The sequence below is a fragment of the Coregonus clupeaformis genome, unplaced genomic scaffold (genome assembly GCF_020615455.1).
Source record: "Coregonus clupeaformis isolate EN_2021a unplaced genomic scaffold, ASM2061545v1 scaf0277, whole genome shotgun sequence".
NCBI lineage: Eukaryota > Metazoa > Chordata > Actinopteri > Salmoniformes > Salmonidae > Coregonus > Coregonus clupeaformis.
Window position 1 is genome coordinate 80,744 of NW_025533732.1, and position 24,418 is coordinate 105,161.

At 43.5% G+C, this 24,418-nt stretch overlaps 1 protein-coding gene across 1 annotated transcript in view; it reads right to left on the bottom strand.

Annotated features, from left to right (window-relative positions):
* Positions 1-16,413, bottom strand: part of LOC121586786 (enhancer of filamentation 1) — a 54,468-nt gene extending 38,055 nt beyond the window's left edge. The window contains exon 1 of the mRNA XM_041903773.2: positions 16,174-16,413. Coding sequence (XP_041759707.2) covers positions 16,174-16,185 — 12 coding nt within the window. The 5' untranslated portion in view covers positions 16,186-16,413. The remainder of the gene's footprint in view (positions 1-16,173) is intronic.
* Between the last annotated feature and the right edge of the window lie 8,005 nt (positions 16,414-24,418).

Here is a 24,418-nt window from a genome sequence, read left to right on the forward strand (position 1 = left end):
ACAAAGTATTGAGAAACTTTTGTTATTGACCAAATACTTATTTTCCACCATCATATGCCAATAAATTCATAAAAAATCCTACAATGTGATTTTCTGGAAAAAAAATTCTAATTTTGTCTGTCATAGTTGACGTGTACCTATGATGAAAATTACAGGCCTCTCTCATCTTTTTAAGTGGGAGAACTTGCACAATTGGTGGCTGACTAAATACTTTTTTTCCCCACTGTATATAGTCTTGGTCTCATATGCTGTTATCATTGGAAGTGTGGAATAGTGCAGCGTTGAACTGTCCAGAACCACACCTGGAGCACACACACACACATATATGTATATCCAGCTGTCTAGCCCCTTTCATTCCCTTAGACCTACCACGCCTCCATCCACTCGGGGAAGTTTTATGACTCAAGACACCTATATATCAACAGGGGTATTTTTCACTGGTGTGTCTCGCCGAAGCACAAATAACAGTTTTCTCATTTGTTTGGGGGAACACGTATGCTTAGTTGCTGACCAACCCGAAAATTAAAAAACCCTTACGTAATGTTACCAATGAATGGGGCCCCACCTTCCCTCCCAGCTCCAAGTCAGTCAGTATTCAGGAAGGGCTCACTGGGTGGTTTTGGCTCTGCCTCCAGAGTACACATCAGCCTAATGAAGGTGGCTTTGGGTAAATGAGCTCACAAATACGACAGTCCAAATTCCCCCTCTGCCTCAGCCACCACCGACCGACCACACCGCAGCACAGCACAGATCTGTGTCCCTCGGCAATGGGCTGCTAGTGTGAAAATTAGGGCCAGCCCACCGTAACACGTGCCCCGGGGGTGATGGTGGTGCATACTGCATTAGAAAGGGTGAACCAGCACATCTCATTTGGCCTCATTTCACCATACTGTAGGTAAATATAGAAAATAATTATAGTAATGATGGTGGTAATGAGGACCTGATGACTTTGAACGGCCTGTTCTGTTCCTCTGAGTGTAGCCTGCTGCTGAGGCTGAGGCTGAGGCTGTTCTGTTTTGTTCCCCTGAGTGTTGCTAGCCTGCTGAGGCTGTTCTGTTCTGTTCCCCTGAGTGTTGCTAGCCTGCTGAGGCTGTTCTGTTCTGTTCCCCTGAGTGTTGCTAGCCTGCTGAGGCTGTTCTGTTCTGTTCCCCTGAGTGTTGCTAACCTGCTGAGGCTGTTCTGTTCCCCTGAGTGTTGCTAGCCTGCTGAGGCTGTTCTGTTCTGTTCCTCTGAGTGTTGCTAACCTGCTGAGGCTGTTCTGTTCTGTTCCCCTGAGTGTTGCTAGCCTGCTGAGGCTGTTCTGTTCCCCTGAGTGTTGCTAGCCTGCTGAGACTGTTCTGTTCTGTTCCCCTGAGTGTTGCTAGCCTGCTGAGGCTGTTCTGTTCTGTTCCCCTGAGTGTTGCTAGCCTGCTGAGGCTGTTCTGTTCTGTTCCCCTGAGTGTTGCTAGCCTGCTGAGGCTGTTCTGTTCTGTTCCCCTGTGTGTTGCTAGCCTGCTGAGGCTGTTCTGCTCTGTTCCCCTGAGTGTTGCTAGCCTGCTGAGGCTGTTCTGTTCCCCTGAGTGTTGCTAGCCTGCTGAGGCTGTTCTGTTCCCCTGAGTGTTGCTAGACTGCTGAGGCTGTTCTGTTCTGTTCCCCTGAGTGTTGCTAGCCTGCTGAGGCTGAGGCTGAGGCTGTTCTGTTCCTCTGAGTGTTGCTAGCCTGCTGAGGCTGAGGCTGTTCTGTTCCTCTGAGTGTTGCTAGCCTGCAGAGGCTGTTCTGTTCTGTTCCCCTGTGTGTTGCTAGCCTGCTGAGGCTGAGGTTGAGGCTGTTCTGTTCCCCTGAGTGTTGCTAGCCTGCTGAGGCTGAGCGTCAGAGCCAAATGGCACCCTATTCCCTATATAGTGCACTACTTTTGTCCAGGGCACAGTGCATTATATAGGGACTAGGGTGCCATTTGGGACGCATTGCGAATGAATGGGCCATGTGAAGGGTTCTGGGTAGAACAGGCACGTGGGACTGAAGGAAGTTCAGAGCTCAGGGTACATTTCTTAATTTGGACCGAGCCTAGAGAACACTGCTGATCCTCTGATTACTAAGGCTTTTTAAACGCGGGCCAACGTGCATGTAATAACATAATTACACAGGGAGACTGGGTAAAACCCTCACATCCTGAGTTTCTCCAACTCTCTCAATGCCAGTAAGGCCTATACCACGTCACAACGTTGACTTTTTCCATTTCTAAAGTAGCCTGTTACCAGTCTGTAAGGAGGCATTAGCAACCATCTATCATAGCATGCACGTGTTCTATCCCCTTGCATTAGTTTATGATGCCATGTGTAAACAGGCTATGGTACGGCCTCAGCTATTTCCAATCTTTACTAACGTCATGCCACTGGCTTGTGTCTATGTATGCGGATGACTCAATACTATACACGTCAGCTACTACAGCAACTGAAATGACTGCAACACTTAACAAAGAGCTGCAGTTAGTTTCAGAATGGGGTAGCAAGGAATAAGTTAGTCCTAAATATTTCCCAAAAAATAAAAGCATTGTATTTTGGGACAAATCATTCACTAAACCCTAAACCTCAACTACATCTCGTAATGAATCATGTGGAAATTATAAGTCGCTCTGGATGAGAGCGTCTGCTAAATGACGAAAATGTAAATGTAAATGTAAATTGAGCAAGTTGAGGTGACTAAACTGCTTGGAGGAACCCTGGATTGTAAACTGTCATGGTCAAAACATATTGATACAACTGTATAATTAAGCGCTGCTCTGCCTTCTTAACAACACTATCAACAAGGCCCTAGTTTTGTCGCACCTAGACTACTGTTCAGTAGTGTGGTCAGGTGCCACAAAGAGGGACTTGGGAAAATTGCAGTTGGCTCAGAACAGGGCAGCACGGTTGCCCCTTAAAAGTACAAGGAGAGCTAACAAGGAGAGCTAACATTAATGACATGCATGTCAATCTCTCATGGTTCAAAGTGGAAGAGAGATTGACTTAATCACTACTTGTTTTTGTAAGAAGTGTTGACAAGCTGAATGTTCCGAGCTGTCTGTTTAAAATACTAGCACGCAGCTCGTATTTGTGCATACCCCACAAGACATGCCACCAGAGGTCTCTTCACAGTCCCCAAGTCCAGAACAGACTACGGGAGGTGCACAGTACTACATAGAGCCATGACTACATGGCAGCAGCTAATGGGGATCCCTAATAAATACAAATACAGTAGTAAATCAATACTACAGTCCAGTTACAGACTACAGTACAGTAGTAAATCAATACTACAGTCCAGTTACAGATATTTGTTAAAATATCATCACCTCTTGAAGAGCTTAGTCAGAACTATAAAAGTCCCATTATTCCATACAAAACAATTGTGCACATTTAGCTCTATCATCGGAGTTATAGGACTACAGCAAGTAGGCTGGGCCTAACTGCATACTTTTCATGATCAGTAGGCTCAACATCAATTGATCATGTAATTTCAGATACTTGAGGGTAGCCTGACCACAGATCACGTCAATATGGCTAGTTAACAAGCTAACTTTCAGGGGATAAACTAGATGACTATATCCACATATTGTTTGATTTGCTTTCCATATACAAGCGGTGATGACAGTAGTCCGACTGACAACTTTACCGGGACGATGTCAAGCTCTTTCCAAAAGCCTAATCTCTGATCAAGCAAGCTAAATGACACATGTTGTTTGCTTTAGCTAGCTAGCTACATGCCAAATGGATCTGGCTACCCTCACGTATTTGAAAATACATGATCAATTGATGTTTACTGATTGCTGGTATAACTATAAGATGATAGAGCTAAATGTGGAATAACAGGACATCTGTAGTTCTGACTATGCTCTCCAAGAGGAGACGATATTAAAACCAAACAGTTCTAACATTTATATAACAATCCCTTGAAAACGCGGCACATAGTTGTCAATGGTTTTAAGCAGAGCTGGAGGTCTCCTTACCCCCCCGCCCCCAGCAGCCAAATCGAATGCTATTGTGACGTTTTATTGATAACGACCTATATAGGGGAAATGGTATATAAATATGAGGGAGGATAGTGTAAGTAGGCCGATGTCACCCACCTTCCTCCTCTCATCTGTGATTCACTCTATTCCGCTACACACAGAGACACGTGGATAGTATCACTGAAATACCCCCACCCCCACATATTACACATTAAACAGTGGCACCATGGCAACTGTAACTTCAACAGGATATGATACGTCATGTGGTGTCTAACTGCAATGCATGTTGGTACAAACCACACACGCTAGGTTTGACCTTTGACATTTGGGCATGATGTAGGCTAGCATCAAACTGATGTCAATACAACCCTGTACCTTCCACCGTGTGTGTTGGGTTTCAGAACAGATTTAGGCCTATTCAATTTCAGTCTTACGTGTAATTATTTCACATATCAAAGGTCAAATCTACTATGGATGATAGAACCCTTTCAATTTGAGACTACGCTCTCTTGTGGATGTACCCAGTCAACTGTGTTGGTTAGGTATTCCACCCTCACCAACTTCCACTAAACCAACTTTCAACGAAGGCTAGCAGTAAAAGTCTAGATGAAAGCTCTAAATTGTGGGCAGGTCAGAATGTCAGGTAGCGCAACATCTAAAGAGCTCCATTGGCCTCAAATCCCAGAGTACAGTCTGACCGTCTCCAAGCCTATTACGTAAAACAAACATCTTCCAGACCCTTGGGCCAGCCCTCAGTTTGTTAGTTTTATTGTCACATTAAGAGGTAACATGATGTCCACCTCTATCCTCTCCGTTTCCGCCCCACTCCTCCTTAGCCTGAAGCAGTTCCTGTTTACACACTCACACGATGAGGGATCCTAGTCAGGATAGGAACCACCTAGCCTAGTCATCTCACGACAACACCAGCTGACCTGCTCTATCTCTGTCTGGCCACGTAGACAACTGACACCCTCTACCACAGAAAACAAGATAAGAAAGTTACACGTGGGTGTATTATTTTAGTTGTGTATAGAATAGCATTCTCCAGAAGGGCTCGGCATAGTAGTGTATTGTGTAATACAGTCCTTGACATAACTGAAAGTCATGCCAGAAGTATTTATACTCTCAACTATTGTAACTGTATTCATGGGATCAAAGAAAATAGGTCTCAGTTCTGGAGAAGAAGGGGGTTCTATTAAGAGGAATACGGTCTCAGCTCTGGAGAAGAAGGGGGTTCTATTAAGAGGCATACGGTCTCAGTTCTGGAGAAGAAGGGGGGTTCTATTAAGAGGAATACGGTCTCAGCTCTGGAGAAGAAGGGGGTTCTATTAAGAGGCATACGGTCTCAGTTCTGGAGAAGAAGGGGGTTCTATTAAGAGGAATACGGTCTCAGCTCTGGAGAAGAAGGGGGTTCTATTAAGAGGCATACGGTCTCAGTTCTGGAGAAGAAGGGGGTTCTATTAAGAGGAATACGGTCTCAGCTCTGGAGAAGAAGGGGGTTCTATTAAGAGGAATACGGTCTCAGTTCTGGAGAAGAAGGGGGTTCTATTAAGAGGAATACGGTCTCAGTTCTGGAGAAGAAGGGGGTTCTATTGAGAGGAATAAGGGGCGTAAAAGATGCCGAAGGGGAGGAGTGTATCTTAGTAACCCTTGGGGACATAATTCTTCAAAGCTATTGGCCGAGATGTACGGTGTGTTTACGGTATCTCTACAGGAACACATTTCATGGCTTTACAAAGAAACAGCCAACCAACTCCAGATTCGCTTCACACTGTCCGCTCAATTTCACGCTTCACACTGTCCGCTCAATTTCACGCTCCACAAAGAGGTCCTGCCCGAACACAAAAAGATAAAACGTCCTCCGTCGTAGTATCTTTTATCCATAAATGAACCACTTTGGGGAAAAAAAGGAGAGTATTTACTCCACAAAGCGTGACTTTATAAAACAAGATATTTGCCGGCTTACAAAATAGCACACCCAAAAACGTAGACTCTGCTATTTACTCACTCTAACACAGACACCCAGGCACTAAAAGCACAGTAGCTGCTTGCATACAAGGCAATTTGTTGTGAAAGCTGAGCTTGAGAATGCCTTAGCAGCATGGGGACTTCTTGGCTGGACCGCCGTGTTCTCAGCTGTCAAGGTCCTTCTAGTTTGACATCAGGCTTGAATCCCAAATGGCACCCTATTCCCTAGATGGTGCACAACTTTTGACCTAGGCCCATATTCACAAGAATCTCAGCGTGATCTAGGATCAGTTTTGCCTTGTAAGTCATAATTATATGAGAGGGGAACCTGATCCTAGATCAGCACTCCTACTCTGAGACTCTTGTGAATATGGGCACTAAGTCTGAAAGGATCACCCTGTGAAATACTTGGCATTCTTAAGGGAAGATGCGGGGGAGGGGGGCACTTATTTCTGCCGAAGGTTAAACATGGAAATGATTGGTCTTGTATTGTTGTTGATGTAAGGCAGGGAACTCTCAGGCGCCACGGCCCACAATGCATTCTGCCTCTCCCCACTGGCCATTTTCAAATGGTAAAGCTCGGCCCACGGTGCAATGGCACAGCAGGGGGTGGAAACCTTTGTCCATTCATAGCAGGGGAATATGCTCTTCACGCTGCTCACAGTGGAACATTTTGTCGGGGGGTTGGGTGGAGTGGAGGCAACAAGAGGGACAATTCCTAAATAGGTCCAGAGGGGTGTAGAGCCGCTGAGTAACACACACACACACACACACACACACACACACACACACACAAACACTTATGCACGCATACGAGCAAACTACACTCTCTCAAATGTCTCCCAAACTTTTCACCACCTTATGAAAACAACATAGCTCGTTTTGTGGGGTCTTATATTGAAAGGACTAAGAATAATTTGATATTGAAAGTAAGAACATTGAGATGCAATGGTCGTGCCATACCAATGTACCTGCATAACAATGTCTTTGTAATTACAAGGGGTACTGGGCTCCCTCAGTAAAAGGTTGATTTGTGGGAGAAAGGCCTCGCAACAAAGGAGAGGACTGTATAGTTCAATGATGGCTGAAATCTGCTCCAATGAATGAACCCTGTTCTTCTACTGGAGAATACAAAATGCCTGCACGGAGAAGTGCTCTTTCTGAACAATGCCACACCAACACACACACACTGAAAAAGACGGTAAACTCTTGGTAGCCAATGAGGCCCCCTAGCAGGGTAAACCCTCGTAGCCAATGAGAAGGCGGAACCTTGAAACAATCAAGTGCATCTTCTGACTAACCTCTCCATGCACATTCCTCCAGAAGGTTTTTGTCATGGGGAGCTCCCGGACCCAACCACCCCACCCCAATCCCTCTTTACACACGTACACCCAACTCTATTTACAGTGCCTTGCAAAAGTATTCATCCCCATTGGCGTTTTTCCTATTTTGTTGCATTACAACCTGTAATTTAAATGGATTTTTATTTGGATTTCATGTAATGGACATACCCAAAATAGTCAAAATTGGTGAAGTGAAATGAAAAAAATTACTTGTTTAAAAAAACGTGTTAAAATAAATAACGGAAAAGTGGTGCATGCATATGTATTCACCCCTTTGCTATGAAGCCCCTAAATAAGATCTGGTTCAACCAATTACCTTCAGAAGTCACATAATTAGTTAAATAAAGCCCACCTGTGTGCAATCTAAGTGTCACATGATCTGTCACATGATCTCAGTATATATACACCTGTTCTGAAAGGCCCCAGAGTCTGCAACACCACTAAGCAAGGGGCACCACCAAGCAAGCGGCACCATGAGCTCTCCAAACAGGTCAGGGACAAAGTTGTGGAGAAGTACAGATCAGGGTTGGGTTATAAAAAAATATCTGAAACTTTGAACATCCCACGGAGAACCATTAAATCCATTATTAAAAAATGGAAAGAATATGGCACCAGAACAAATCTGCCAAGAGAGGGCTGCCCACCAAAACTCACGTACCAGGCAAGGAGGGCATTAATCAGAGAGGCAACAAAGAGACCAAAGATAACCCTGAAGGAGCTGCAAAGCGCCACAGTGGAGATTGGAGTATCTGTCCATAGGACCACTTTAAGCCGTACACTCCACAGAGCTGGGCTTTACGGAAGAGTGGACAGAAAAAAGGCATTGCTTAAAGAAAAAAATAAGCAAACACGTTTGGTGTTCGCCAAAAGACATATGGAAGAAGGTACTCTGGTCAGATGAGACAAAAATTGAGCTTTTTGGTCATCAAGGAAAACGCTATGTCTGGCGCAAACCCAACACCTCTCATCACCCCGAGAACACCATCCCCACAGTGAAGCATGGTGGTGGCAGCAGGATATTTTTCATCAGCAGGGACTGGGAAACTGGTCAGAATTGAAGGAATGATGGATGGCGCTAAATACAGGGAAATTCTTGAGGGAAACCTGTTTCAGTCTTCCAGAGATTTGAGACTGGGACGGAGGTTCACCTTCCAGCAGGACAATGATCCTAAGCATACTGCTAAAGCAACACTTGAGTGGTTTAAGGGAAAACATTTAAATGTCTTGGAATGGCCTAGTCAAAGCCCAGACCTCAATCCAATTGAGAATCTGTGATATGACTTAAAGATTGCTGTACACCAGCGGAACCCATCCAACTTGAAGGAGCTGGAGCAGTTTTGCCTTGAAGAATGGGCATTAATCCCAGAGGCTAGATGTGCCAAGCTTATAGAGACATAACTCAAAAGACTTGCAGCTGTAATTGCTGCAAAAGGTGGCTCTACAAAGTATTGACTTTGGAGGGGTGAATAGTTATGCACGCTCAAGTTTTCTGTTTTTTTTTGTCTTATTTCTTGTTTGTTTCACCCAAAAAAATATTGTGCATCTTCAAAGTGGTAGTGTAAATCAAATGATACAACCCCCCCCCCCAAAAAAAATCCATTTTAATTCCAGGTTGTAAGGCAACAAAATAGGAAAAATGCCAAGGGGGGTGAATACTTTCGCAAGCTACTGTACCTCCTTCCGCCTACCCCACTTCCTATTTCTTTCATTTTCTTTCCCTTTCAGTATTAGAAACACCACCCTCCTCCCTCCTCAATCACTCGCTTGCAGAACAATGTCTGCCCGCTCTCCACCGCCCCCCATTCTCTTTGGACCGCTGCCTGGCACCTCAGCCCGTAAAAAAAAAAGACCATAAACAATCCAGGAGGAATTTAATACTTAACACTAAAACTTCCGTGCAATGAATAATTCAACCTCAGTACAAGGAAGAGCATCTGATAGAGGGGACAGAAAACTTCCTGTCAATATTTAACTGAATTAAACTGGGCTATGTCAGAAGACAAAGGCTGTAAACTGTCAACCAGAGTGGCTGACTCAGGAGCAGAGAGCAGATAGATTAAATGGCACCCTATTCGCTATATAGTGCACTACTTTTGACCACAGCCTTATGAGCCCTTGTCAAAAGTAGTGCACTACAAAGGGAATAGGGTGCCATTTGGGACATAACCTGTGAAGTGTAACCAGAGGTCAGGTCCGTCCCAGCATGCATCCACCCTTCCCTTTCTTTGTGCCATTGCATAATAACGATAGGTTATCACAGGCTGAATGCTGTGGTGGTGTCTGTGCTATTGCTAAGCCCTCTCAGACAGACGTGGTAGAGGAGAGAGGAGTAGAGAGTAGTAGAGAGAGAGGAGTAGAGTAGTAGAGAGAGGAGTGGAGTAGTAGAGAGGAGTAGAGAGTAGTAGAGAGTAGTAGAGAGTAGTAGAGAGAGTAGTAGAGAGAGGAGTAGAGAGTAGTAGAGAGAGTAGTAGAGAGGAGTAGAGAGTAGTAGAGAGAGAGGGGTAGAGAGAGGAGTGGAGTAGTAGAGAGAGTAGTAGAGAGTAGTAGAGAGTAGTAGAGAGTAGTAGAGAGAGAGGAGTAGAGTAGTAGAGAGAGGAGTGGAGTAGTAGAGAGAGGAGTAGAGAGTAGTAGAGAGTAGTAGAGAGTAGTAGAGAGAGTAGTAGAGAGAGGAGTAGAGAGTAGTAGAGAGTAGTAGAGAGAGTAGTAGAGAGAGGAGTGGAGTAGTAGAGAGTAGTAGAGAGTAGTAGAGAGTAGTAGAGAGAGAGGAGTAGAGTAGTAGAGAGAGGAGTAGAGAGTAGTAGAGAGAGGAGTGGAGTAGTAGAGAGAGAGGAGTAGAGTAGTAGAGAGAGGAGTGGAGTAGTAGAGAGTAGTAGAGAGTAGTAGAGATTAGTAGAGAGAGGAGTGGAGTAGTAGAGAGTAGTAGAGAGTAGTAGAGAGAGGAGTAGAGAGGAGTAGAATAGTAGAGAGGAGTAGAGTAGTAGAGAGAGGAGTGGAGTAGTAGAGAGTAGTAGAGAGAAGTAGAGAGTAGTAGAGTAGTAGAGAGAGGAGTAGAGAGTAGTAGAGAGTAGTAGAGCGTAGTAGAGAGTAGTAGATGGCAGTAGAGTAGTAGAGAGTAGTAGAGAAAGGAGTAGAGTAGTATAGAGTAGTAGAGAGGAGTAGAGTAGTAGAGAGAGGAGTAGAGAGTAGTAGAGAGTAGTAGAGAGTAGTAGAGAGAAGTAGAGAGTAGTAGAGTAGTAGAGAGAGGAGTAGAGAGTAGTAGAGAGTAGTAGAGCGTAGTAGAGAGTAGTAGATGGCAGTAGAGTAGTAGAGAGTAGTAGAGAAAGGAGTAGAGTAGTATAGAGTAGTAGAGAGGAGTAGAGAGTAGTAGAGAGTAGTAGAGAGTAGTAGAGAGAAGTAGAGAGTAGTAGAGTAGTAGAGAGAGGAGTAGAGAGTAGTAGAGAGTAGTATAGAGTAGTAGAGAGGAGTAGAGAGTAGTAGAGAGTAGTAGAGAGAAGTAGAGAGTAGTAGAGTAGTAGAGAGAGGAGTAGAGAGTAGTAGAGAGTAGTAGAGCGTAGTAGAGAGTAGTAGATGGCAGTAGAGTAGTAGAGAGAGTAGTACAGTAGTAGAGAGTAGTAGAGAGAGGAGTAGAGAGAGGAGTAGAGAGTAGTAGAGAGTAGTAGAGAGAGGAGTAGAATAGTAGAGAGGAGTAGAGAGAGGAGTATAGAGTAGTAGAGAGAGGAGAAGAGTAGTAGAGAGTAGTAGAGAGAGGAGTAGAGTAGTAGAGAGTAGTAGAGAGTAGTAGAGAGTAGTAGAGAGTAGTAGAGAGAGTAGTAGAGAGAGTAGTAGAGAGTAGTAGAGAGTAGTAGAGAGGAGTAGAGAGTAGTAGAGAGAGGAGTAGAGAGTAGTAGAGAGTAGTAGAGAGTAATAGAGAGTAGTAGAGAGTAGTAGAGAGTAGAAAGAGGAGTAGAGTAGTAGAGCGTAGTAGAGAGAGGAGTAGAGAGTAGTAGAGAGTAGTAGAGAGTAGTAGAGAGAATATTAGAGAGAGGAGTAGAGTAGTAGAGAGAGTAGTAGAGAGAGGAGTAGAGAGTAGTAGAGAGAGGAGTAGAGAGTAGTAGAGAGAGGAGTAGAGAGTAGTAGAGAGAGGAGTAGAGAGTAGTAGAGAGTAGTAGAGAGAGGAGTAGAGAGTAGTAGAGAGAGTAGTAGAGAGTAGTAGAGAGAGTAGTAGAGAGAGTAGTAGAGAGAGGAGTAGAGAGTAGTAGAGAGAGGAGTAGAGAGTAGTAGAGAGAGTAGTAGAGAGTAGTAGAGAGAGTAGTAGAGAGAGTAGAGAGTAGTAGAGAGAGGAGTAGAGAGAGGAGTAGAGAGTAGTAGAGAGAGTAGTAGAGAGTAGTAGAGAGAGTAGTAGAGAGAGGAGTAGAGAGTAGTAGAGAGAGTAGTAGAGAGAGGAGTAGAGAGTAGTAGAGAGAGGAGTAGAGAGAGGAGTAGACAGTAGTAGAGAGAGTAGTAGAGAGAGTAGTAGAGAGAGGAGTAGAGAGTAGTAGAGAGAGTAGTAGAGAGAGGAGTAGAGAGAGTAGTAGAGAGTAGTAGAGAGAGGAGTAGAGAGTAGTAGAGAGTAGTAGAGAGAGTAGTAGAGAGTAGTAGAGAGTAGTAGAGAGTAGTAGAGAGTAGTAGAGAGAGTAGTAGAGAGTAGTAGAGAGAGGAGTAGAGAGTAGTAGAGAGAGGAGTAGAGAGAGTAGTAGAGAGAGGAGTAGAGTGTAGTAGAGAGGGGAGTAGAGAGTAGTAGAGAGAGTAGTAGAGAGAGTAATAGAGAGGAGTAGAGAGAGGAGTAGAGAGTAGTAGAGAGAGGAGTAGAGAGTAGTAGAGAGAGTAATAGAGAGTAGTAGAGAGAGTTGTAGAGAGTAGTAGAGAGAGGAGTAGAGAGAGGAGTAGAGAGAGTAGTAGAGAGAGTAGTAGAGAGTAGTAGAGAGAGGAGTAGAGAGTAGTAGAGAGAGGAGTAGAGAGAGGAGTAGAGAGTAGTAGAGAGAGGAGTAGAGAGTAGTAGAGAGAGTAGTAGAGAGTAGTAGAGAGAGTAGTAGAGAGAGGAGTAGAGAGTAGTAGAGAGAGGAGTAGAGAGAGGAGTAGAGAGTAGTAGAGAGAGGAGTAGAAAGTAGTAGAGAGAGTAGTAGAGAGTAGTAGAGAGAGTAGTAGAGAGAGGGAGTAGAGAGTAGTAGAGAGAGGAGTAGAGAGTAGTGAGAGAGTAGTAGAGAGTAGTAGAGAGAGGAGTAGAGAGGAGTAGAGAGAGTAGAGAGAGAGTAGTAGAGAGAGTAGTAGAGAGTAGTAGAGAGAGTAGTAGAGAGAGGAGTAGAGAGTAGTAGAGAGAGGAGTAGAGAGTAGTAGAGAGAGTAGTAGAGAGTAGTAGAGAGAGTAGTAGAGAGAGTAGTAGAGAGTAGTAGAGAGAGTAGTAGAGAGTAGTAGAGAGAGGAGTAGAGTAGTAGAGAGAGGAGTAGAGAGTAGTAGAGAGTAGTAGAGAGTAGTAGAGAGAGGAGTAGAGAGTAGTAGAGAGAGGAGTAGAGAGTAGTAGAGAGAGTAGTAGAGAGAGGAGTAGAGAGTAGTAGAGAGTAGTAGAGAGAGTAGTAGAGAGAGGAGTAGAGAGTATTAGAGAGAGGAGTAGAGAGTAGTAGAGAGAGTAGTAGAGAGTAGTAGAGAGAGTAGTAGAGAGTAGTAGAGAGAGGAGTAGAGAGTAGTAGAGAGTAGTAGAGAGAGGATTAGAGTAGTAGAGAGGAGTAGAGAGTAGTAGAGAGGAGTAGAGAGTAGTAGAGAGTAGTAGAGAGGGTAGTAGAGAGAGTAGTAGAGAGGAGTAGAGAGAGGAGTAGAGAGTAGTAGAGAGTAGTAGAGAGAGGAGTAGAGAGTAGTAGAGAGAGGAGTAGAGAGAGTAGTAGAGAGAGGAGTAGAGAGAGGAGTAGAGAGTAGTAGAGAGAGTAGTAGAGAGTAGTAGAGAGTAGTAGAGAGAGTAGTAGAGAGAGTAGTAGAGAGAGGAGAAGAGAGTAGTAGAGAGAGGAGTAGAGAGTAGTAGAGAGAGGAGTAGAGAGTAGTAGAGAGAGGAGTAGAGTAGTAGAGAGAGGAGTAGAGTAGTAGAGAGAGGAGTAGAGTAGTAGAGAGTAGTAGAGAGGAGTAGAGAGTAGTAGAGAGTAGTAGAGAGAGTAGTAGAGAGAGTAGTAGAGAGAGTAGTAGAGAGAGGAGTAGAGAGTAGTAGAGAGAGGAGTAGAGAGAGGAGTAGAGAGTAGTAGAGAGAGTAGTAGAGAGAGTAGTAGAGAGTAGTAGAGAGGAGTAGAGAGAGGAGTAGAGAGAGGAGTAGAGAGTAGTAGAGAGAGGAGTAGAGAGTAGTAGAGAGTAGTAGAGAGAGGAGTAGAGAGAGGAGTAGAGAGAGGAGTAGAGAGTAGTAGAGAGAGGAGTAGAGAGAGGAGTAGAGAGTAGTAGAGAGAGGAGTAGAGAGAGGAGTAGAGAAAGGAGTAGAGAGTAGTGGAGAGAGGAGTAGAGAGTAGTAGAGAGAGGAGTAGAGAGAGGAGTAGAGAGTAGTAGAGAGGAGTAGAGAGAGGAGTAGAGAGTAGTAGAGAGAGGAGTAGAGAGTAGTAGAGAGAGGAGTAGAGAAAGGAGTAGAGAGTAGTGGAGAGAGGAGTAGAGAGTAGTAGAGAGAGGAGTAGAGAGTAGTAGAGAGAGGAGTAGAGAGTAGTAGAGAGAGGAGTAGAGAAAGGAGTAGAGAGTAGTGGAGAGAGGAGTAGAGAGTAGTAGAGAGAGGAGTAGAGAGTAGTAGAGAGTAGTAGAGCGTAGTAGAGAGAGGAGTAGAGAAAGGAGTAGAGAGTAGTGGAGAGAGGAGTAGAGAGTAGTGGAGAGAGGAGTAGAGAGTAGTAGAGAGAGGAGTAGAGAGTAGTAGAGAGCCCAACAGGGTCAGGTCTGCTGTGTCAGAGGGTATGGAAGGCAATATACCGATCCAACCCCTACAGGGCCTGATAACAAACCCTGTAGCCCTGCCTTGAAGAGCCCTATATTACTCCAGGTTAGAAGAACAGACCTACAGTACCAGGCTACATACATATGCATGACGCAAAACACACGCAGCACACATGACGCCGCAATCACTAGGCCCTTAGGGAAAGCCTGCATGCGCCATGCACTCAGCAGTGTGAAGTGGACTTCAGCCAAATGAGTGATCTTCTAACACTAATCTAGATGTGGGTGCTTTTCCCGATGATTAAGGCCAAGCCAAGCATTACAGCATTGTGGTAACTTAACACTGAAGTCGTTGGCCCTTGATAATACTGAATCACAAGAAAACTCCTTCACAGCCTTGCATGACAGAGCTGTGAGTTGTGGCTTTCCTGACATGGTAGGACACAGACATTAGACCCAAGCATGTCTCCAATAAAGAAGAGAATAAGTTATTATTATTATAAGAGGTGGTTATTTCAGTAAGTACAGTATTTTGGAGGATTCCAAACAGCACCATCAGTCAGATCCATAACTAACGGCCAGCTCTCTTGCCAAGTGCCCTACATTCCCCTGATAGTGTGAAGTAGACAAAAGCATTCCATTCAAGAGGAGTTCTGAACCTCAAACCATAGTAGGAAGTGAGCTCTTTCCATGAGCTCCAATCAGTGCCTTTACGGAGTTTGTTAATGGTGAATGAAAGGGCTGAAACTATAACAGAGGCCAGGTTTCCTTGGCTTTAGGAGTTGAGAGACAGACAGCCCCATGCCTCCAAGGCAGGTTTTTTTTTGCTGACACTGACTCATAGGCAGGCCCTGATTGAGCAATCTCAGTTACTCCTTACTTTACAGATCTCATGAACAGTGAAGTCTATTCAATTATGCAATCTAAGCAGCTTTAAAAAAAATTTTTTAAAAACTGAATATGCTAAGTCCTGGAGACAATTATGAATAATGAAGTGTGCTTGTTACAACAGGCCAGTCAGTGCTAGGACTCAAACCCCCAAAGTAGAAAGGGTTAAATCAACTTCACTGAATGTCTCGTTTGTTCGTCAGACCTTGAGTGTAAACAAAATATATTGCCCAAATAAAGCTATAGCCACGGTCGAACGGACAGCAAGGGGATACAGGGAGAGAACTCAGAATGACCGTGCCGATATATCCTACAAAGTAACCTGATTCGATACAATCATGTATTATGTATTACCCGTGAAGGTATAGCGTTCACTGTCAACGCATGGGTATTTGATTACTCCTTAATAATTCGACCCATGGGCAGAGAGATAATTATTGGGAAGAGGAGAGGGAATTATTGGGCAGAGGAGAGAGAATTCTTACGTCGTCTAGTATTCATCGTAGCCTGCGATTCGAGCATCACTTCAGCACTTTTAAATCCCACTTCGCCACTTTGGAAGAGCCCATAGCCTACGCACAGAGAAAGTAACGGGACCTATATATATATATATATATATATATATATATTTTTTTTACAATTTAATTAATATCGTAATGTCCTTGTTTATGACTGGAGACCAAAGAACGATCTGACAGACCACAGAACATCCTCTTCCCGCGTTGACTTCCCAAGGCTGCGGTGGGCTAAATGTTTCCCTGGGTAACATTGTTACACAAATGCTGTAACAGCGTTGTTAGCCTACAACACTGTTGTTACATTTGTTACAACATTGTTACAATCCACCACTCTGCTTATTTTCAAATAAACTATGCATATAACTTGAAACTGACTCAGGTTCATTCTTGTTTTTCTTTGTGGTGAAAACATTTATAACTTTTCCCCAATACATAGCCCTAGAATTCATAAAGTCTAGCCTGAAGGACTATGCCAGTTTATGGTTATGCCAGTTTATGATCACAAAATAATTTTATAAATCCATTACAACAACCTTATCAGTGAATTCCTGGAGCTCTCATTCCAATGACTTCGTGGACAGTCACTTACTTTGTACTTCATTTTGAGCGCCTCGTCTTCTCTCCGACTGCGGGGAAGTGTAAAATATCCGCTTGTCGCGTCAAAGAGAACACATCTGATGTTGCAACGAAACGTTTTATTTGCGATCAAACAGCCATCAAGATTTGGTCAATGGTAAAGACAATAAAAAGCGAATGTTTCCTTCAGTAATTTTCAAACCAGTCGTGCGTATCACTCAGGTTCTGCAATAAACATATCTGGTTGCGGCTGAACGAGAACGATCTTTAACGCCTCAGCTCATTTACAATGCCTCTTAACTCATTGGTCAAATCGGCCCCGGTACCTCCCTTGCTGATGCAGCGTAAAACTGACGTCATATAATGAACGGCCTGCTACGATTTTAATGTCCATGTCTATTGACTATATTGGAAGCAAGGACCATTGGACGAAAGCATTTATAAAATGTAGTGAATTATGACTCAAAGTCTTATGGGACTTTGCTTGGTGCAATGCACCTATAAAAGTATTTAGCAAACTGTCCGGCTGACACACACACACACTGTCCTGTCTCTAACCCTGTCAATACTCCTAACAATCACCCTACTACACCTGTCCTTTGGGTAGTGGACCATTATTGATACACACAGGAAACTGTTGAGCATGACAAATCCAGCAGCGTTGCAGTTCTTGACGCACTCAAACTGGCACCTACTACCATATCCCGTTCAAAGGCAACTAAATATGTTGTCACTCTCTGAATGGCACACGCACAATCTGTCTCAAGGCTTAAAAATCCTTCTTTAACCTGTCTCCTACCCTTCATCTAAAATGTATGCACACACGACTGTAAGTCGCTTTGGATAAAAGCGTCTGCTAAATGGCATATTATATATTATATATTATCTTTAGCCATCTCTAGCCGGCTTCCACCCGGTTACTCAACCCTGCACCTTAGAGGCTGCTGCCCTATATACATAGACATGGAATCACTGGTCACTTTAATAATGTTTACATACTGCTTTACTCATTTCATATGTATATACTGTATTCTATTCTACTGTATTTTAGTCAATGCCACTCCGACATCGGTCGTCCTAATATTTACAGTTGATGTCGAGAGTTTACATACACCTTAGCCAAATACATTTCAATTCAGTTTTTCACAATTCCTGACATTTAATCCTAGTAAACATTCCCTGTTTTAGGTCAGTTAGGATCACCACTTTATTTTAAGAATGTTAAATGTCAGAATAATAGTAGAGAGAATGATTTATTTCAGCTTTTATTTATTCCATCACATTCCTAGTGGGTCAGAAGTTAACATACACTCAATTAGTATTTGGTAGCATTGCCTTTAAATTGTTTAACTTGGGTCAAATGTTTTGGGTAGCCTTCCACAAGCTTCCCACAATAACTTGGGTGAATTTTGGCCCATTCCTCCTGACAGAGCTGGTGTAACCGAGTCAGGTTTGTAGGCCTCGTTGCTAGCACACGCTTTTTCAGTTCTGCCCACAAATTTTCTGTAGGATTGAGGTCAGGTCTTTGTGATGGCCACTCCAATACCTTGACTTTGTTGTCCTTAAGCCATTTTGCCACAACTTTGGAAGCATAATTGTGCTCATTGTCCATTTGGAAGACCCATTTGCGACCAAGCTTTAACTTCCTGACTGATGTCTTGAGATGTTGCTTCAATATATCCATATAATTTTCCTTCCTCATGATGCCATCTATTTTGTGAAGTGCACCAGTTCCTCCTGCAGAAAAGCACCCCCACAGCATGATGCTGCCACCACCGTGCTTCACGGTTGGGATGGTGTTCTTCGGCTTGCAAGTCCCCCCTTTTTCCTCCAAACATAACAGTGGTCATTATGGCCAAACAGTTCTATTTGTGTTTCATCAGACCAGAGGACATTTCTCCAAAAAGTAAGATATTTGTCCCTATGTGCAGTTGCAAACTGTAGTCTGGCTTTTTATGGCGGTTTTGGAGCAGTGGCTTCTTCCTTGCTGAGTGGCCTTTCAGGTTATGTCAATATAGGACTTGTTTTACTGTGGATATACACTGCTCAAAAAAATAAAGGGAACACTTAAACAACACATCCTAGATCTGAATGAATGAAATAATCTTATTAAATACTTTTTTATTTACATAGTTGAATGTGCTGACAACAAAATCACACAAAAATTATCAATGGAAATCAAATTTATCAACCCATGGAGGTCTGTTTTTGGAGTTACCCTCAAAATTAAAGTGGAAAACCACACCTCAGGCTGATCCAACTTTGATGTAATGTCCTTAAAACAAGTCAAAATGAGGCTCAGTAGTGTGTGTGGCCTCCACGTGCCTGTATGACCTCCCTACAACGCCTGGGCATGCTCCTGATGAGGTGGCGGATGGTCTCCTGAGGGATCTCCTCCCAGACCTGGACTAAAGCATCCGCCAACTCCTGGACAGTCTGTGGTTGGTGGATGGAGCGAGACATGATGTCCCAGATGTGCTCAATTGGATGCAGGTCTTTGGAACGGGCGGGCCAGTCCATAGCATCAATGCCTTCCTCTTGCAGGAACTGCTGACACACTCCAGCCACATGAGGTCTAGCATTGTCTTGCATTAGGAGGAACCCAGGGCCAACCGCACCAGCATATGGTCTCACAAGGGGTCTGAGGATCTCATCTCGGTACCTAATGGCAGTCAGGCTACCTCTGGCGAGCACATGGAGGGCTGTGCGGCCCCCCAAAGAAATGCCACCCCACACCATGACTGACCCACCGCCAAACCGGTCATGCTGGAGGATGTTGCAGGCAGCAGAACGTTCTCCACGGCGTCTCCAGACTCTGTCACATCTGTCACATGTGCTCAGTGTGAACCTGCTTTCATCTGTAAAGAGCACAGGGCGCCAGTGGCGAATTTGCCAATCTTGGTGTTCTCTGGCAAATGCCAAACGTCCTGCACGGTGTTGGGCTGTAAGCACAACCCCCACCTGTGGACGTCGGTCCCTCATACCACCCTCATGGAGTCTGTTTCTGACCGTTTGAGCAGACACATGCACATTTGTGGCCTGCTGGAGGTTTTGCAGGGCTCTGGCAGTGCTCCTCCTGCTCCTCCTTGCACAAAGGCGGAGGTAGCGGTCCTGCTGCTGGGTTGTTGCCCTCCTACAGCCTCCTCCACGTCTCCTGATGTACTGGCCTGTCTCCTGGTAGCACCTCCATGCTCTGGACACTACGCTGACAGACACAGCAAACCTTCTTGCCACAGTTCGCATTGATGTGCCATCCTGGATGAGCTGCACTACCTGAGCCACTTGTGTGGGTTGTAGACTCCGTCTCATGCTACCACTAGAGTGAAAGCACCGCCAGCATTCAAAAGTGACCAAAACATCAGCCAGGAAGCATAGGAACTGAGAAGTGGTCTGTGGTCACCACCTGCAAAACCAGTCCTTTATTGGGGGTGTCTTGCTAATTGCCTATAATTTCCACCTGTTGTCTATTCCATTTGCACAACAGCATGTGCAATTTATTGTCAATCAGTGTTGCTTCCTAAGTGGACAGTTTGATTTCACAGAAGTGTGATTGACTTGGAGTTACATTGTGTTGTTTAAGTGTTCCCTTTATTTTTTTGAGCAGTGTAGATACTTTTGTACCTGTTTCCTCCAGCATCTTCACAAGGTCCTTTGCTGTTGTTCTGGGATTGATTTGCACTTTTCACACCAAAGTACGTTCATCTCTAGGAGACAGAACGCGTCTCCTTCCTGAGCGGTATGACAGCTGCGTGGTCCTTGGTGTTTATACTTGCGTACAATTGTTTGTACAGATGAACGTGGTACCTTCAGGCGTTTGGAAATTGCTCCTAAGGATGAACCAGAATTGTGGAGGTCTACAATTTTCTTTCTGAGATCTTGGCTGATTTCTTTTGATTTTCCCATGATGTCAAGCAATGAGGCACTGAGTTTGAAGGTAGGCCTTGAAATACATCCACAGGTACACCTCCAATTGACTCAAATTATGTAAATTAGCCTATCAGAAGCTTCTAAAGCCATGACATCATTTTCTGGAATTTTCCAAGCTGTTTAAAGGCACAGTCAACTTAGTGTATGTAAACTTCTGACCCACTGGAATTGTGATACAGCGAATTATAAGTGAAATAATTGGTCTGTAAACAATTGCTGGAAAAATTGCTAGATGTCCTAACCGACTTGCCAAAGCTATAGTTTGTTAACAAGAAATTTGTGGAGTGGTTGAAAAATGAGTTTTAATGACTCCAACTTAAGTGTATGTAAACTTCCGACTTCAACTGCACAAAGATTGTACTTTTTGGAGAAATGTCCTCTGGTCTGATGAAACAAAAATAGAACTGTTTGGCCATAATGACCATCGTTATGTTTGGAGGAAAAAGGGGGTGGCTTGCAAGCCAAAGAACACCATCCCAACCGTGAAGCACGGGGGTGGCAGCATCATGCTGTGGGGGTGCTTTGCTGTAGGAGGGACTGGTGCACTTCACAAAATAGATGGCATCATGAGGAAGGAAAATTATGTGGATATATTGAAGCAACATCTCAAGACATCAGTCAGGAAGTTAAAGCTTGGTCGCAAATGGGTCTTCCAAATGGACAATAACCCCAAGCATACTTCCAAAGTTGTGGCAAAATGGCTTAAGGACAGCAAAGTCAAGGTATTGGAGTGGCCATCACAAAGCCCTGACCTCAATCCTATAGAACATTTGTGGGCAGAACTGAAAAAGCATGTGCGAGCAAGGAGGCCTACAAACCTGACTCAGTTACACCAGCTCTGTCAGGAGGAATGGGACAAAATTCACCCAAGTTATTGTGGGAAGCTTGTGGAAGGCTACCCAAAACGTTTGACCCAAGTTAAACAATTTAAAGGCAATGCTACCAAATACTAATAGTGTATGTAAACTTCTGACCCACTAGGAATGTGATGAAAGAAATAAAAGCTGAAATAAATCATTTTCTCTACTATTATTCTGACATTTCACATCCTTAAAATAAAGTGGTGATCCTAACTGACATAAGACAGGGAATTTTTACCAGGATTAAATGTCAGGAATTGTGAAAAACTGAGTTTAAATGTATTTGGCTAAGGTGTATGTAAATTTCCGACTTCAACTGTATATATATTCCATTATTTTACTTTGAGTTTTGTGTGTATTGTTGTGAATTGTTAGATACTACTGCACTGTTGGAGCTAGGAATACAAGCATTTCGCTACACCGGCAATAACATCTGCTAAATATGTGTATGTGACCAATAAGATTTTATTTTATTTTATTTTAATGCTATCATTACCAGATTCATCCCAGAATGCAGTGCAAGCAGTATTGATTGATTAAATATTGACTTTATTTTCACAACTGAAACCTGAAATATCTAAAACATGTACATGTTGCATAAATAAGCGTAGCTTTACGTAGCAGAGGGCCTGTTGGTATACACGCCCACCAAACAAATAGAAAACCGTCAGGAAAGCAACCACTACATTTCCGTCTGCGCCAGGTATGCCAGTTAGGCTTAACCAACCCAAAAACATAGGGTAGTCATGGTCACCATAGAACAAGAATAGCTGCCATGCTAAATCTGTTCCTTCGACATATTCGGTGAGAGGTGATGGTGAGACTCAGAAAGTTGGTGCATTAGCAGGGACAGGTCAGGAGGAACTACTTTGGTTTGACCTCATCGATCAAGCTCGTCAACACTGCACCACTAAATCACAGCCTAGGGCCTTGGTCCAACTCGTTGGCTTTGAAACCAAAGTAAGTTTAATTGTGTGCAGACAGGATGTGAGTGGATAAAGAGTGGGTGAAGTTGACGCTGGCTAGGGATTGTGCCTTCCTTTCCATCATGTACAGATCATCTTAGAGCCATTTGTGTTGTACAGTGGGGAAAAAAAATATTTAGTCAGCCACCAATTGTGCAAGTTCTCCCACTTAAAAAGATGAGAGAGGCCTGTAATTTTCATCATAGGTACACGTCAACTATGACAGACAAAATGAGAAAAAAAAATCAGACGGGCCTGGACATGTACTGGCTTAAGCAGGGGGCTTAAGCCGGGGGACACGTCTGGCACTGCAGGATTTGAGTCCCTGGCGGCATAGTGTGTTACTGATGGTAGGCTTTGTTACTTTGGTCCCAGCTCTCTGCAGGTCATTCACTAGGTCCCCCCGTGTGGTTCTGGGATTTTTGCTCACCGTTCTTGTGATCATTTTGACCCCACGGGGTGAGATCTTACGTGGAGCCCCAGATCGAGGGAGATTATTAGTGGTCTTGTATCTCTTCCATTTCCTAATAATTGCTCCCACAGTTGATTTCTTCAAACCAAGCTGCTTACCTATTGCAGATTCAGTCTTCCCAGCCTGGTGCAGGTCTACAATTGTGTTTCTGGTGTCCTTTGACAGCTCTTTGGTCTTGGCCATAGTGGAGTTTGGAGTGTGACTGTTTGAGGTTGTGGACAGGTGTCTTTTATACTGATAACAAGTTCAAATAGGTGCCATTAATACAGGTAACGAGTGGAGGACAGAGGAGCCTCTTAAAGAAGAAGTTACAGGTCTGTGAGAGCCAGAAATCTTGCTTGTTTGTAGGTGACCAAATACTTATTTTCCTTCATAATTTGCAAATAAATGCATAAAAAATCCTACAATGTGATTTTCTGGATTTTTTTTTCTCAATTTGTCTGTCATAGTTGACGTGTACCTATGATGAAAATTACAGGCCTCTCTCATCTTTTTAAGTGGGAGAACTTGCACAATTGGTGGCTGACTAAATACTTTTTTCCCCCAATGTATCTTGTCAACAGTTGTTTCCACTAAAGCCATGGAAGTTTTACTGTCAGGTAAACTTTCATAAACCAACTAGGGAGGGCACAGGAAATCACAAATACACACACACACACACACACACACACACACACACACACACACACACACACACACACACACACACACACACACACACACACACACACACACACACACACACACACACACACACACACACACACACACACACACAACACACACACACACACACACACACACATACACACATACACACACACACACACACACACTTGTGTATTTGAGAAAGATAAAGTGTACCAGACAGCAGAGGATTTACCAGTTGAGGTTCATATGACAGAGGGAGGAAAAGGAAGTGCGATTGTATGTATTATGCTGTTTCAAGCTCAAGCTCCGACAGAGTTTCCGTATGTATTATGCTGTTTCAAGCTCAAGCTTCGACAGAGTTTCCGTTTCTATGATAAGAGATTGTTAATCAGCATTTCTTTTAAACATGTGTTTCTGAACTATTTCAAAATATTTGAGCGTCACAAATTGACACAAAAATGTGTTAGGCCTAGTTATTTATCATTAGCTGCAGCGGTGTAAAGTAACTAAGTAAAAACCCTTTGAAGTACTACTTAAGTAGTTTTTTTCAGTATCTGTACTTTACTTTACTATTTATATGTACTTTTTACTCCCATACATTTCCCCTGACACCAAAAAGTACTCGTTACATTTCGAATGCTCAGGCAGGACAGCAATATGGTCCAATTCACGCACCTATCAATATAATGCATTGTCACCCCTACTGCCTCTGATCTGGCGGACTCACTAAACACAAATACTGCGTTTGTAAATTATGTCTGAGTGTTGGAGTGTGGCCCTGGCTGTCCATAAATTAAAAAAAATAAAGAAAATCATGCCATCTGGTTTACTTAATATAAGGAATTTGATGTACAGTATTTACTTTTACTTTGTACTTTTACTCAAGTATGACTACTTTTTCCACCACTGTACTTAAGAATATTTAAAACCAGACACTTTCAGACTTTTACTCAAGTAATATTTTACTGGGTGACTTTAACTTTTACTTGAGTCATTTTCTATTAAGGTATCTTTACTTTTACTCAAGTATGACATTAAGTACATATTCCACTGCTGAGTAGCTTCTCCTTTTTGTCCTGGCGTTGAGTGGGACTTCAATATTCACGATAACTTATCTTTTCCCCCTGATAGACACACCATGGACCTTGATCACGCTGTTTTGTTTTTCCTGGCAAGGAAATTCAAGAACCCAACAGCATCTAATGAGAAAACATTTATTAACCCCCAAACAAATGTCATGCCTAACTATTCGTCACGCGGTTGCTAAGCTAATCGTCACGCGGTTGCTAAGCTAATCGTCACGCGGTTTATCAAGACATAATAGTAAATATATTCTTCAAAACACACATAAGATGATGAGTTATTGTGCGATAACAGTATAAT